At 45.0% G+C, this 15,603-nt stretch overlaps 1 protein-coding gene across 1 annotated transcript in view; it reads right to left on the bottom strand.

Moving 5' to 3' along the window:
- Positions 1-11,738, bottom strand: part of PKD1 (polycystin 1, transient receptor potential channel interacting) — a 132,720-nt gene extending 120,982 nt beyond the window's left edge. The window contains exon 1 of the mRNA XM_032762640.2: positions 11,470-11,738. Coding sequence (XP_032618531.2) covers positions 11,470-11,738 — 269 coding nt within the window. The remainder of the gene's footprint in view (positions 1-11,469) is intronic.
- Positions 11,739-15,603: the final 3,865 nt, after the last annotated feature.

Here is a 15,603-nt window from a genome sequence, read left to right as displayed (position 1 = left end):
AAACAAACTAGGGAAATATAACCTAGACAAACCTACTATCAGGTGAGTGCACAACTAGTTGGAAAACCATACTCAGAGAGTAGTTGTCCATGGCTCACAACTGAGCCAGAAAGGTGCATTGAGTAGGGGCTCACACAAATCTGTCCTGGGTCCAGTTCTATTCAATATCTATTCATAAATGATTTGGATAATGGCATATAGTGTACATTTATAAAATTTGCAGCCAATACCAAGCTGGGAGGGGTTGCAAGTGCTTTGGAGGATAGGATTAAAATTCAGAATGATCTTGACAAACTGGAGAAATGGTCTGAATTAAATAGGATGAAATCCAATACGGACAAATGCAAAGCACTTCATTTAGGAGGGAACAATCAGTTGCACACATACAAAATGGGAAATAACTGCCTAGGACAGAGGACTGCATAAAACGACCTAGGAGGTGTAGCAGATCACAAACTAAATATGAGTAAACAATGTAATATCATTGCAAAAAAAGAAAAGAAAAAAAGCAACCATCATTCTGGAATGTATTAGCAGGAGTGTTGTAAGCAAGACACGAGACAGAATTCTTCCACTCCACTCAGCACTGATAAGGCCTCAACTGGATTATTGTGTCCAGTTCTGGCTCCACACATCAGGAAGGATGTGGACAAACTGGAGGAAGTCCAAAGGAAAGCAACAAAAATTATTCGAGGTCTAGAAAACGTGACCTATGAGAAAAGATTGAAAAAATTGGGTTTAGGCTGGAGAAGAGAAGACTGAGAGAGGACTTGATTAGTTTTCAAGTACACAGAAAGTTGTTTGAGGAGGATAAATTGTTCTCCTTAGCCTCTGAGAATAGGACAAGAAGTAACATGCTTAAATTGCAGCAAGAGAGATTTTAGGTTAGACATCAGGAAAATCCTCCTACCTGTAAGCACTGGAACAAATTACCTAGGGAGGATGTAAAATCTCAGTCAGTGAAGGTTTTTAAAAACAGGTAGACAAACACTTGTCAGTGGCGATCTGGATAATACTTAATCCTGTCTCAGTGTAGGGGACTGGACTAAATGATTCTACAATGTACCCATCACCTTGGTATCTAAATATACAACCCAGGTCCACTTGCACCCCAAGTGAGAATTGTACTGCTACATCCAAGCATACTCCTGAAGGGACCTGTAAACAGATGCTTTTACCAACCTGATCTAAAACTCCACATACTGTAGAGTCAGAAAATCTCTTCACTCTCTTCCTAGAGTGTGGCTTTTTGAACAAAGAAATTATCTGCACAACATAAAAATTCAGCTCAGACCTTCCCAAGCTTAGGTGCTTCTAGGGTTCCTCCTCTGAAACTGCTCAGCCCCCACCCTACATCCTCTCTTCCAAGAGCCACTCCCATCTCTTGGGGACTACGAGCCATTTACCTCAGCAGAACCCACTTAACCCATTCCTAGTAGGATCAACACCTGCTAACAGGATAGGATGTTTCAGAAAAATACTGACTGCTGGTTATAGAGCCCAAAGAATATTACAAACAACTAAAGGCCACAGTGGATGGTGTGCAGCATTTTCTACCCCCCGCCCCAAACTGCAGGGAAAGCAGGTGCAAGTCACTACCCTACAGAATTTGCTGTAAATGATGCTGTTAGCCTCTCAGTGGTCTGCAAGCCCCCCACCCTTTCAGTGAAGACCTTGAGGCAGCTGCAATTGGAAAAGCTCTGAGCAACATGAAGCCATACTGGTCAGGTACAAGGAGGGCAAGAGATTGCAGTGCATGGGTTGAGAGCTGTGTCGTGCCCAAGGCTGGCACAGCAAAGAGGCTGCAAGTCCAAGCAGAATGTCATTAGTGACGTTTGCATTGGGAAACTTGCACACAGCCCATTTTCAAGATTCCTGGCTCTAGCCCATCCTGCCAATTCTCATCAGGAAGCTCAATTTCAAAGGAGAAGCAGTTAGCCTTGTGCCTTAAAAATGACTTTATTACAGAAAAGGTGCTATCGTCATTGAGCCAAATTCTGTGTATTGACTTCAGCAGGTCCCTGTAAGTGAAGGCAGAATCCAGCCCCCTGTGCATAGTTTTCTTGTTTTCCCACAACACTGCAAAAAAGACACAAGTCTGTGCCAGTGTGAGTCTGGGTGCACATAATCTGTAGCTCTCTGTTCAAAGGGTAGAAGGGGTTGAGTGTCTTTGCACAAACACTTTTCAAATTATCCCAATTCCAATACTCAACGCCTGCAAACTCCAACAGAGGAAAATGTGTGGTTCCATAGGTGCTGGAACTGGGGGTGCAGTAGCACCCCCTGGCTTGAAGTGGTTTCCATTATATCCAGGGTTTACAGTTTGGTTTGGTTCAGTGGCTCTCAGCACCCCCATACAAATTGTTCCAGCACCCTTGTTTGGTTCCCATTGTAGCATGTACCATCAATACAAAAACGTTACTCACACGCTAGCAGACTCTGGCCTAGAACACATGTATAGTGTTTGGGTTTTCTGTCCCAGTTGCCTAACAGTAACTGGAATGTAATCAGACAAGGAATGATGACTTGAACACAACTTGAGATGGGTAAGACAGTTATGAGTTCCTGGCATGAGGTTTCAAAGCTTCTTTCATCATGAATTTCTGTTTTGTTTTTTGTTTTTTCTGAATGGTCTTAGCTTGCAAAAATCTGTTCAGCAGATTCTGTTATGTTATTGCCAAAGTCAGCCAGTCCAGTCTCTCCCATCCCATGATAACACACACTAACTTGCTTTTCTTAGGCTACTAAGCTGGTAGCTGTGCATGCTGTTCCTGTCCTGAACTCCATATTGTGCAGCCAGATGTTCTCTTCCCTTCCCGTTTTGGTAAATGTTTAAATTGTGCTTTTGAGGTAGGAAAAACAAAGGCAAACGTCTATGATGCCTTTCAGCTTGAGAGAACTTATAAATAGTTTTGGGATATCTTCCCAATCCTGCAACTGGCTCCATGCAGGTGGGCCCCTGACTCCCTGCACAGCCCATAGCTTCTGACATGCCCACCCCAGAGGAGGTTGCTACTGTTTTACTAGCAGCACACACCAGTGCTATGCTGAAATTGAGGATACAAGGTGAAGAATACTGAATCAGTTGAAACCTGAGTGGGGATTTCAGGGAGGCAGCCTGTATAAACCAAATTGGCATTAAAGCACGTTACCATGGTTACTGTCCCTGCTCTTACTAAAATCCCCCTGGCACTTTTCATTACCACACACAGTCCACACCTCCTTTTTCATCTCTCCCCCAAAATGGCACTGGTACAAACCAGTGCACTGTAGCACCAGGCTGAGCACTGGTACAGAAAAGTGTTATCTAATAAATTAAAACCATTGTGCCATATTCGGGACTTTCCTGGGCTCTCATGCTATCTAAGTACTGACCAGGTCTGGTGCTACTTAGCTTCTGAGATATGAGACCACAACCGGTGGTGGTCTGTCTTTTCTGCTAACCTATACACTATGGGTTAATAGGCACATTTCCTCCCAGTCAGACTATCCAGAAAATAATGTTATTTAAATCCATCAGCTGCATGCCTCTTAAAAATTGATGAATACAAAAACAACAAAAAGATTCTGGTTTCTCGTCATGGTTTCTGCAATTTTGCTACAAGAAATGCTATCCGTGGCTATACTGGAAATTGCAAACACTGTTACTGATGACCAAATGCTTTAAATCTGTTTTCATGATTTTAACTTTTTTTGTTGTTGTTACATTTACCATTCAGTTTTTGGCTTGCAATGCATTGAGAAATATTTATACCTCGCATGTAGTCTTGCTGAAGCTAAACTGGAATTTATTATCAGTATCTTAGGGCTGGTCTATACTAGACAATTAGATCAACCCAGCTACAGCACTCGGTGGTGTGAAAAATCCACACCGCTGAGCAACGTAGTTAAGACAGCCTGAGGGGGTATGTCCACATGACAAAATTATGTTGACCTAAGTTACGTTGGCATACAGCTGCCACACTAACTAAATAGCTTTTACGTGTCCACACTGCACTCCTTGTGTCGGCGGTGTGCGGCCTAAGCTGGAGCGCTTGTACCGACTGTACTGTCAGCATGGGCCATTGTGGGATGGCTTCTGAAAGCCAGAAACAGTCAATGTAAGCAACGCCGTCTCTACACTGGCAGTGACATCGACATTGACTCTACAGCGCTTGGGGAGGGAGAGTTATTAAGTTGGTGTAGCAGGATGATTATGTCAGTGGGAGCAAAATTTTAGTGTGGACGCTTCCATAGTTAGATCAGTGTAAGCTGCGTTGCGTCATCCTAACTCTGTAGTGTAGACCAGGCCTAAGTCCCCATGTGGAGAGTGCTAAATTGATGTAAGAATTCTTCTGTCAATCTAGCTACTGCTTCTTGAGGAGACGGATTACCTACACCAATCGGAGAACCTCTCCCCTCGGCGTAGGTAGTGTCTACACTGAAGTGTTACAGTCACTGTGCCGCTGTAGTCTTTCAAGTGTATGCAAGCTCTTAGTAAAAAGAGCCCTGTAATATGAAAACCTAGCTAGCCTTCTCCTGAATGTGAACGTAACTTACGAAAAGAAGGGTCTAATTCAAAAGCTTCATCCTCTTTGTGGACCAGCCACTAAAGGGGAACGTGAGCTGCTCTGTACAAGCATGTTATGCTAGGCAAGGGGAGAAGGTATGGGCGGGGGAGGGGAGTCAATAGAACGGAGGTCGATCTGGCCCTCGGGTCTTTGAAGTTGACAGGAGGAAGTCCATAGGTAGGTGATGGGGAAGCAGTGTTACATAAGGATAATGCGTCCATAAAGAAGAACAGGGCCTGGAGAAGTAGAAGAGAGACAATACAGAAATCCAGCAAGGAAAACCACTGTGGGGAAAATAATTCACAATGAGCTACAACAAGGAATTCCATTCAGCTACAAACAGGGAGCAAAGCATTAACAGGTGACTTTTTAAAAATCACTTGATTAAAATGTAGGATTAAAAACAGCAAAGATTCCCATGGTGCGAGAGCAGAACGAAGCTTGCCTTACTCACATGAGTAGACTACCAGTGGGCCAACCTGCCTGAATAGTGGTTTGGGATTGGGCCCATACTGTCACTTCAAAATGCAAAAGCAAGAAGGAGCTGCATTAAAGGGGTGGTGGAATAAGCTATACAATTAGCTCTAAAATGAAGGAAGTGACACAAGGAAAATAAATTGCAGAAGGAAAGAGAAAAACAATGACACGAAAGCAAAACACCTTCTAAACATCACCTGAATTTCAGGATAACCCAGTCACATGAACTGTACAAAGATAAGGCATTCCCTCACACTCACCCTACCCATTATCCCTCCCAATAGATCGTTGGAAAGAATGATTAACTGGTCAAGAAATTATTTAGCACAATCATTTTAAAACAATGAACACAGAGCAAGTCCCACAGCTGGATTTATTTTCATGGTGTTGAAATTCTATTTCTTAACTCTTTAAATATATAGGAGCAAAACACCGTCAGGTACCTCCAAAGCCTCTTCCCAAACACTGATAAATACTTAGGACCTGATCCTGCATCACTGAATTGCAGCAGAACAGGGTCTCTGGTGAACTCTGTATTCACTCCACCCACTTGAGGTGTCTAGCTGTGGTTTCTTAGTTTGCCTCCTTAAATTATTGCTCTTGTTCACATTTGGTTGCATTGAATTACTAAGTGCAGATTCTTACATGGTTGGGCTGGAGTCTAGGAGGCAAGAGACTTCTCTGTCGCTCCAGTTTCTATATGGCAGCTTGGCAAATTCTCTGAGCAAATACACAGAAACCACTCTAACGCCATCTCTCAGACTGACAGTGTTTTCCCCAAACAGTAGGTTGTTGTTGTTACTAAAATGCTCTATGCCAGCAGCAGACAAAAAGCCAAAGTTAGATGTCAGAATAAAAAGCCAACAAAAACTTAAGATATAGGGGTCATTTGTCTGAAACATCTGGAAGGAGAGTAGCAAACTCTGTAGTCCACTGTAGGGCACTGCCTTAAACAAAACAGACATTACAGTAACACTTCACTAATAATACCTTAGCTCATTGGCGTCAATCATGTACTACATAAGCCCTACCTTGTTCCATGTATTAACTGTGACATATTTTCCTTATGTACCTCATGCATTTTTGTCCTTTCAATAGACTGAGTTCATTTTGTTTTTAATTAATTTTATTCCTGCACCTCAACTTGTGCTCTCTCTTTTTTTTTTTTATTAAAAAAAAGTCTTTGGGAAAATAAGAAAACCAGAACCTCAAGTTTAGGTGGAGATAAGGATGCTTATTTGAGTGAGATTCAGGTTTTTCATGACTGAAGTAGAGATGTTTTGGTTTTGTGAGCTGGCTGCTTTTGTACAGAGAGAGTGTTTCGCTACTGTTGCTTTGTTTTAATTGGATTTCATTTTTCATTATCTGTCAAGCATGACTTGAATCTTGGATAAGAATTTCTTATGTTTATATGTTGAAATGGAAATAAATAAATTCTATTAATGACTTGGAGACCTACTGAAACTTACCAAGTCGTGCAAATAACTGAGTTGGGAAAAATAAAACATATATGTGCCTGCATCTTAAAATACATTTATACTGACAGGGTTTGCTTATATTATTTGTTAGGCAACATAAAAATAGGGGTTGCTGACATATCCCCCTATAATAAGTAGGGTTAAATTAGTAATACAGGTCCAAAACTTGCAAAGATTTAACACTTCAGTACATTCTACATGCCTAAGCCGTCTCACTGAAGCTAAGGAACTACTGAAATGTGCGTTCGCGGGTTGGGCCCACAGATTGTAAGAGCACACGAGACCATGCTGCCAGCATTCTGATAGTGGTATCACCCAAGAAGACCGCGTATTATGATTACTGAAGGGACAATACTGAGTTTCTACTGACATGTTAGTCTTGAGAAAAGGAGATCTTATACTGGTCTTCAAATATTGCTGAGAGGCTGTTTATAATAGAGGACTGTGAACCAATTGTTCTCCACATTCACTGAAAGTAGGGAAAAGAAGCATGGTCTTAATTGCCAGGCAAGGCGAGATTTAGGTACTATTAGGTGGAAATCTTTCTAACAGTAAGCGCGGTAGTGAAACTCTGGGAAATAATCTTCCAACGAGGTTGTGGGAACCCTGTCACAGAAGGCTTTTAGAACCAGATGGACAAACACTCGTCAGGAGGTCCAGGTTTTCTGCCTTGGTGCAGGGGGCTGGTCATGAGACTTTTTATGCTCCCCTTACCAGACTGAACATTTCTATGGACAAGGTCTAATCCCTTGTATTTTAAAAAAAGATTTCACTAAGATACTCCAGAGTGTCAGAAACAGTAAATATTCACAGGGAAAGAAAACAAGTCTCTGATCTCAACTGAAAATCTTAAATCAGATTATCTGTCTCACCGCTTGATGCATCTGATGAAGTGAAGGTATCATCCAACGAAAAGCTCATGCTCCAAAACGTCTGTTAGTCTATAAGGTGCCACAGGACTCTTTGCTGCTTTTACAGATCCAGACTAACACGGCTACTCCTCTGATACCTGTCTCACCAAAAAGATCTAATATCCCAAACAAAAAGTTTCCATAAATCCACAACCAATGGGAGAAGAACACTTTAAGATATTTGCAGAATTCCTCTCAATTGGGTGAACGTACAAAACGGCCAGGGTTGCCACTTGAAAACTCTTGCATTTAAAGTACCTTTTTATATTAAGGACTGAAGATGATCAATTTACACAATAGCCTTTCCTCTTATGTTTGTTTAGACATTTTATATGAGATGTCTTCAAGTTATTTGCCTTATAGGGTGACTAACTTTGATTTGGTGTTGCTATTAAGTAGAACAGGAGACTGCTTTCATCTAGGTATGCAGACTATATTTCTGGCAGTACTTGTTTTCCTTGGTGATTCTTTGGATGTGGGCATTTCTTCTGTATTCATGGTAACCATTCCCTCAGTGTTTGCAATTTTGAATAAGAAAATGCCGTGTCTGTTATGCTGGCCAAAAGAGGTTTTATCATGAGCATTCCTATCCCAGACTCCGATTCTACACTTGCACACACGTAATCGCATTGACTTCAGTGGGACTGTTAATATGTGCATAACTGCTAAATTGAAGACTTCACCACAAAGGTTATATAATTCCTTCAGGGCTCATAGTTGCTGATCAGCACTGCTTTCATAAAGGTTGATGAAGATGCATTTTGTGTTTAAAAATTATTTATACAACCTTTTTCTTATTACAAAATATCACTGCAAGCCATTACGTGAGAATAGGAAGAAGAATATTTAAGTACAACCGCCTTGTCTGTCAATAGTCAATGAAGGCAGCACATCATGGTTAGGTTGTAAAGTTTTCCTCCTGTCTTGTGGAGTGTAAAGATCTGGGGCTAAACGCCCCCCTGGAGTAACTCAACTCCTATTGCTCTTATCATACAGTTATGACACACATAATGACATGCTCATGCGTTCTCCCTGTTAGAAGGTCAAACAGGATAGCGATCTTTCTACACTGTATCTTTTTGTATTTCATATCCAAATTCTGCAGTGTATTCCCAAAGGAGGAGCACAACTTCACCATAACTTATGCCAAGAGAGACAGTATTAAAAACACATACGTTGATCCCCAACAGAGCCTTTACTGTGCATCCTAAATGATCCATATCCTGCCAAAGTTCCCTGTGCACATTCAGAAATAGCCTCAAATTTGTGATTTCCAAAGAAGATCACTCTTCTTGTGAACCATTCACATTAATAGGGCTGTAAACAAATAATTTCACATAAATTAAAATAGGAAAAATCCTGCTGCTAATAATATTATCTTGGAGTTTCAATGTGCTTGCTCCAGCAGAATGTGTAACATGCTTTGAGTAGTAAAGTTAGATGATGTCCAGTAGCTCTTGTATATATTAAGGGCCCATCCTAATTGTTCAGGGTGCTTTTACCACCCAACACCGCTGCACAATAATTAGCTGTCTTAAGCACTCATTGGCAAAATGAGTAATACCCATAAAACTGCCACAGTAACCCCAACTTGGTTTAGAAAGCTTGAACTGACATTCCAGTGACACTTTTAATCCTCATCACTGTCTTCAGAAGCCTTTTAAAGATCCTTATGAGAAGAGACCAATTTTATACACCACTTGTTTTGTCCAAAGCAAAATTAAATTTCCAGAACCTCCATCATAAATGTCTAACTCTGCCTATTGTGCAGCTCGCACAACCAGTAAATACATAAAAATTAATCTTGCCCAGTTGAGGGATTTCGGCAAAATTCACTTTCTACTTTATTTTAAGAAATAAATTAAAAAACTTAGCAAGGTGTACAACTTCAAGGAACATGTTTTTATATCCTAGGGCCAGAGTATATTTCTACAATTTAAATCTTCCAGTAAAAGAAACACTTAATGCTCTAATTTTGTTGTAGGAAAATAATTAAAATACACACCTCCGCTTCTAGATGAAAAGCTGTAGTTCTCTCCGAAGCTACCCTAGGTCTGTCCCCCTGATCCACATTATAAAGTTTTCAAAGGTATTTGTGATTTTTTTTTATTCTTAAAAAAAGTACAAAAAGGTAAATGTCTTACAGCTTGTATAGGTTCCCGAATACTGCACACTTCACGGGATTGCCAGTAGAATTATCCAAAACAATGGCCTTTTAAAACTTCACAGATTTAAAAATGATTGTTAAGCGACACTAACACTAACGCTGATCTTTACCTTATTGCAATATCAGTAGGATGTGGCTAAAGTCAAACTTTCTTATTGCACAGGGAAATAACATTTAGGTATCTGCTTCCTTTTCAACAAAACCTATGAGAGAGTTTTGTCCCCTGAAGAACAGAAAAGTTATTCCCTAAAAAGTTTTATCTGTGCAGGACAACTACTGATCTGAATTCACTCGTTAAAAGAAAAAATAACAATTCCCACAGCTCCTCTTCAGCCTGTTTAAAAGACTAGAATAGCAGGTTTATTTAATTGACAGAACCGTTCTATGGATCAGCCTGATTCTTAAACTTGACTTGGTCATTAACATCACTGACTCAAAAGCCAGTTAGAAACGTACTAATCACTTTGCTTTGCAGCTACTTCTCTCTAGAAATTTTGATCAAACATTTGAATTGTCTTTGTATCTGCCCCTGACGCAACCAACGCTCGAACCATGGCCACAGAGTTCCATCTATAAATAGGGCCTTCACTCCGTAACTTCAACGGGGGTTCTCTGAAACCCACTGCACAACACCTCTCTGCCCCAGCACAAAGGAATAGGGAACGGCCTGTTATTTTCCTCTAACATACCAGAGAACACCTTAAAAGCGTGGCATAACCATAACACTGTTATTCAGGATCCTGGTAGAAGCCTACACTCCTGAGCTTCCAAAGATTTGCAAAGTTGGCACACCACTTACGATGCAAAAAGTTGAGCACACGCAGAAGCCTATGTAAAGATCCAAGCCTACATTTGCAAGGCAGTTGCTTGATTCTGTCAACACTTATGAATGTGACTTCATGCATGTTAGCCCCGGTTGTGAGTGTTATCAGCAAAGTTACACACATAACACAGGATGCTAAGGGGCCTCCTAGGTCATCAAATCCAGTGTCCTGCTACTGCTGGCAGCCTGTTACTTACACACAAGTAACATGATTCACATGAGGTGTCCCACTGAAGCCATTGTGTGAAGTTACATGCAGGGCTGGACCGCCTTCGTTTACAGATGCTGGAGTTGTTTCCCTTTGACTTCTCCAGCAGGCCACTGAATCATTCTTAGTTAAATCACATACTTCAGTAAGTACAGTTCTGCACACATTCCAATTCTTGTATCTTTAGTACTAAGCAATCTGCCCTTGATTTTTCCATAGTTGCCTCTGCTGTCATAGGTATGATGTGTGTCCCAGCATAAATCACAGCAAGTTCTATTGCTACAAAATCCCCACTGCAAGACAAGGAAAACTACTGCTGGAAAGAAAGTTTACTAAAACCGCCAATTCTTCAAGGTGAGATTTCAGGACCCGGCTCACTTGGAAAGATCCCAGCCCCGCTGGCGGGGGAGGAAGAGGGTTCCTAACGTTCACAGGTTTAAAACAAAATTATTCCTCCGTGGAAGGAATTCTTCCGCCTCGTGCAATCTAGCTCTCAGTCCTGGCCTCCAGTGCCAGGCCAGTGCCAACTGCAGCTCTGGTGGCAAGCAGGTCAGTGGTACCCTCGCGCGTCTCTCCCTTTGACAACCAAGCGAGGCTGCGGGGCAGACGCTCGCGCCTGCTGGGGAAAGAGGAGGGGGAGACGTGCCTTCCACACGCCTCCCCACTCCCACCCCGCAGCTCCCCGAGCCTAGCCACGTCCCGGCAAGCGGAGAGCAGAGCTGGGACTTCGTGTCCTGAGCAACCTGCGCGCCGGAGGCGGCTCGGCTGCTCAGCCCGGGTGGGTGAGACCACCAGGACCCTCCCCGGGTGCCCGTGCGCCCCCTCCCCGTGCGCCCAGGGCGCAGCCGAACTTACAGAGCGGTGGCTGCCGGCGGGACGCCGATCGCCGGGCGCTGCTCCAGCCCCCGCGAGGAGCAGTTCACCAGGCAGGAGCCCGGGGCCCTGCCGCCGGCGCAGGAACAGCTGGGGCCGCAGGGCTGGCAGCTCTGGCTGAGGGGGCCCCGGGCCGCGGCCAGCCCCCCGCACAGGAGGCAGCAGAGCAGGCACCAGCCCGAGACGGGGAGCCTGGCCGAGGGGACGCCATGTTTGCGCTGTGATCCAGTGTGTCCATTTCCAAAAGGCATCGCTCACTGCGGGCAGGGCATGGCCCCGGCCCGCCCGATCCCCCCGCGCTCCGGACAGCCCGGGCCGGGACGCGCTCGGGCTGCAGCACCGGCCGGCCCGGCATGGCCCTGCCTGGGCTCAGCGGCCCCGACGCATCGCGCTCCTCCGGCAGGCTCGGGCTGCGCGCTGTGTCCTGCCGCCGCTGCAGCGCTGGCCTGGGACGCGGCTAGGGCTCCTCCTCCCGCCGCCCGGCCCGCCGCGCCAGCATCCCTCCGCCCTGACAGCTGGAGCCCAGCGCCCCGCTGCGCTGCACTGCGCTGCCCGGGGCCTGCTGCCAGCTCCCTGCTCCGCCCTCCAGCCCCGCCGCTCCGCTCCGCCCGGCGCGGGGAGGGAAAGCCAGGCCCTGGGCTGCCCCGGCTGCTCCGAGCCCCCGCGGGCCCCTTTGCCCCCGCAGCAGCCGCCCCCGCCGCACCTCTCCTGCGGGAGCTCACGGCTGAGCACGCCCGGGAAGTTTCCTTCTCCTCCGCCAGGGCAGAGGGAAAGAGAGGGAGAAAGAAGCAGCTCTCCCCGGCGGTGCCGTGTGCCCCAGATCCCGTCTCTCCTGTGGGCTCCACAAACCCAGGCCTTCCCTGTAAGAACTAGACCCCCCGCCCCGCCCCGGACGGACACACACACACACACACTCTCCTATCCCCCCTGAAAGCAAGAAGACCTGGAGCCTACCCTCTTAGGGAGTGACAGCGCAGGCTGTGCAGCCCATCACCCTGGCATCCGAACAATCACCAGCTAACATAGATTGGCGAGAGCCAGGGCCTATAAGGCGTCAAGGAATCTGTGGCCCTTCTCCCTTTTTAGAACATCAGAACAGCCATACCGGCTCAGACCAAAGGCAGTATCCTAGCTACCGACAGTGGCTACTGCCAGGTGCCCCAGAGGGGGTGAACCTAACAGTAATGATCAAGTCATCTTTCTCCTATCATCCATCTCTATCCTCTGACAAACAGAGGATAGGGACCTCATTCCCTTTTCCTGGTGTAGCTACACTGGTCGGGTAGGTGGGGAGGGCTTGGGCTGGCTAAAACCCCCAAACTTCCATTTTTACCCCAAGTGCACAACTGACTGGACCCACCTGTGAACAGATGCACACTCGGATTTGCAAGGCATTTGGCAGCTGACGTCATGGAGCTGACATCCATTCTACAGGGCACCTACAGGTCTCTCCTGCAAAACTCTCACTGACTTCAGCTGGAGTGCTGGGTTAGCGTGTGTCATAGCTCTGCAACTCATTAGGCATTTCAGACCTCACCTGGAAGCAGGGCTCAGGTACTGCATGGAAGTGGTGAAATGGAAGGGTGTTCCCTTGGTCAACGTTATGTCTGAAAAACCAATGACAAAATAATCCAGAGCTTTGAACACAATTTACGTGTTGCTGCTCATTAACGTAGCAGATAGAAACAGTGGGGGACTGGCTGGCCCAGGGTATTAACAATTAAATAGACTTCTCAGCATTGGGTCACTGGTTCAAATGCAGCCCAATTCAGTTGAAACTGAGCCCTGTCAGCATCTGATGATTGTACAATGGCCTGTGGGACTCATGCCAGTTCCTGGGGGTGCTAAGGGTCTCCATTAAAAAAAAACCCCAAAAGCCATCAAATAGCACTAATTATCACCATGAAGGCAGTTGCTGCACAAAGCCAAGGAAGCTGAACTAACGCCATATCTCTAAAATCAGCTTGCCAAGAAAAGGGTTGAAGCACCTATTTTGTTGCTCTCCAGGTCTGTCAACGCCAGCCCAAGTCAAAACACACTGGTGGGGGGGGGGGGGAGTGGAAATCATAGATCACATCCTCCTAGTACTCTAATGTTAATTTGGGGTTTTAGGCTAACCTTCTGTATGGTGGTAAACAAAGAGGAAGTCTTAGGTGTCGGAGTCCAGCAGGATATAAGAAAGCCTGCATAACACAGAGAAGGAAACTCTAGCTACTGGAAAAGCCCTTCTTGTTCCGTGCCAGAGCGCTCACTCTGGAAATGAGAATCCTTATTCCCAGTCCAGCCCAGCAGGAATTTCTCACTGTAAACATAACAAATGTGTATGTTTGTTGTAGTCTCTGGGAGAGGTTAGCACATGGCTCGAGCTCACAACCTGAGGAAGCCTGCCTGACCCAGGAAAAGAAAGAGGAGACTTAGCAAGTATCTGTGGTGTCTTCCACAGGGGCACAATGCTTTGGAACACAAGTAGCACGTGCAGGCGTGATGGGGCAGCAGGGAGGGCAGACAGCAGCCTCTGTGGGAAATGCAGGAAGGGAACTGCAGAATCAGATGGACCTAAGGAGGTTGGAGGTGGAGAGGTCTCATAGACTTTTAAGACCAGAAAGGACCATCGTGATCATCTAGTCTGACCTCCCGCACACTGCAGGTGGCAGAACCACACCCACCCACTCCTGTAATAGGCCACTAACCTCTGGCTGAGTTATTGACATCCTCAAATCTTGATTTAAAGACTTCAAGTTACAAAGAATCCACCATATACACTAGTTCAAACCAGCAAGTGACTTGTGCCCAATGCTGAGAGGAAGGTGAAAAACTCCCATGGTCTCTGCCAATCTGACGTGGGGGGGAATTTCTTCTGAACCCCAAATGGCAATCAGCATGTCGGCCCATGAGCCAGACACCTGGGAAAGAATTGTCTGTAGTAACTCAGAGCCTTCCCCATCTAGTGTCCCTTCTCCAACTGTTGAAGATATTTGCCAATAGAAGTCACGGATGGGCCTCATCCCATTGTAGGCAGTCCCATCACACCGTCTTCTCCACAAACGTATCAAGCTCAGTCTTGAAGCCAGTAAGGTCTTTTGCCCCCACTGCTCCCCTTGGACGGTGTTCCAGAACTTCACTCCTCTGATGGTCAGAAACCTTCCTCTAATTTCAACCCTAAACTTATTGATGCCCAGCTCATATCCATTTGTTCTTGTGCCAACGCTGGTGCTTAGCTTAAATAACTCCTCTCCCTCCCTGGTATTTATTCCTCTGATGTATTTACAGAGAGCAATCATATCTCCCCTCAGTCTTCTTTTGGTTAGGCTAAACAAGCCAAGCTTCTTAAGTCTCCTCTCATAAGATAGATACTTCATTCCTCTAATCATCCTAGTAGCCCTTCTTTGCGCCTGTTCCAGTTTGAATTCATCTTTCTTAAACATGGGAGATCAGAACTGCACACAGTATTTCAGATAAGGTCTCACCAATGCCTTGGATAATGGGACTAACATTTCCCTATCTCTACTGGAAATGCCTCACCTGATGCATCCTAGGATTGCATTAGCCTTTTTGACAGCTGCATTACATTGGTGGCTCATAGTCATCCTATGATCAACCAATACACTCCGCTCTTTCTCCTTCTCTGTCACTTCCAATTGATAGGTCCCAAGCATATAGCAAAAATTCTTGTTGTTAGTCCCTAAATACATGACCTTACGCTTTGTACTGTTAAATTTCATCCCACTTCTATTACTCCAGTTTTCAAGGTCCTGCAGATCTTCTTGTATGACATTCCGGTCCTCCTCCCTACTGGCAATACCTCTCAATTTTGCATCATCTGCAGATTTTATTAGCACTTTTTGTGCACAGGTCATGAATGAAAATGTTAAATAAGATTGGTCCCAAGATTAATCCCTGAAGAACTCCACTAGTAACCTCCCTCCTGCCTGACAGTTCACCTTTCAGTATGACCTGTTGTAGTCTCCTTTCAACCAGTTCCTTATCCACCGTTCAGTTCTTTTATTAATCCACATCTTGTCCAATTTATATAATAATTTCCCATGTGGAACAGTATCAAATGCCTTACTGACATCCAGGTAGATTAGATCTACTGCATTTCCATTGTCTAAAAAC

Source organism: Chelonoidis abingdonii, chromosome 9 (genome assembly GCF_003597395.2).
Source record: "Chelonoidis abingdonii isolate Lonesome George chromosome 9, CheloAbing_2.0, whole genome shotgun sequence".
NCBI lineage: Eukaryota > Metazoa > Chordata > Testudines > Testudinidae > Chelonoidis > Chelonoidis abingdonii.
This window is presented reverse-complemented; position numbering and strand designations above follow the sequence as displayed.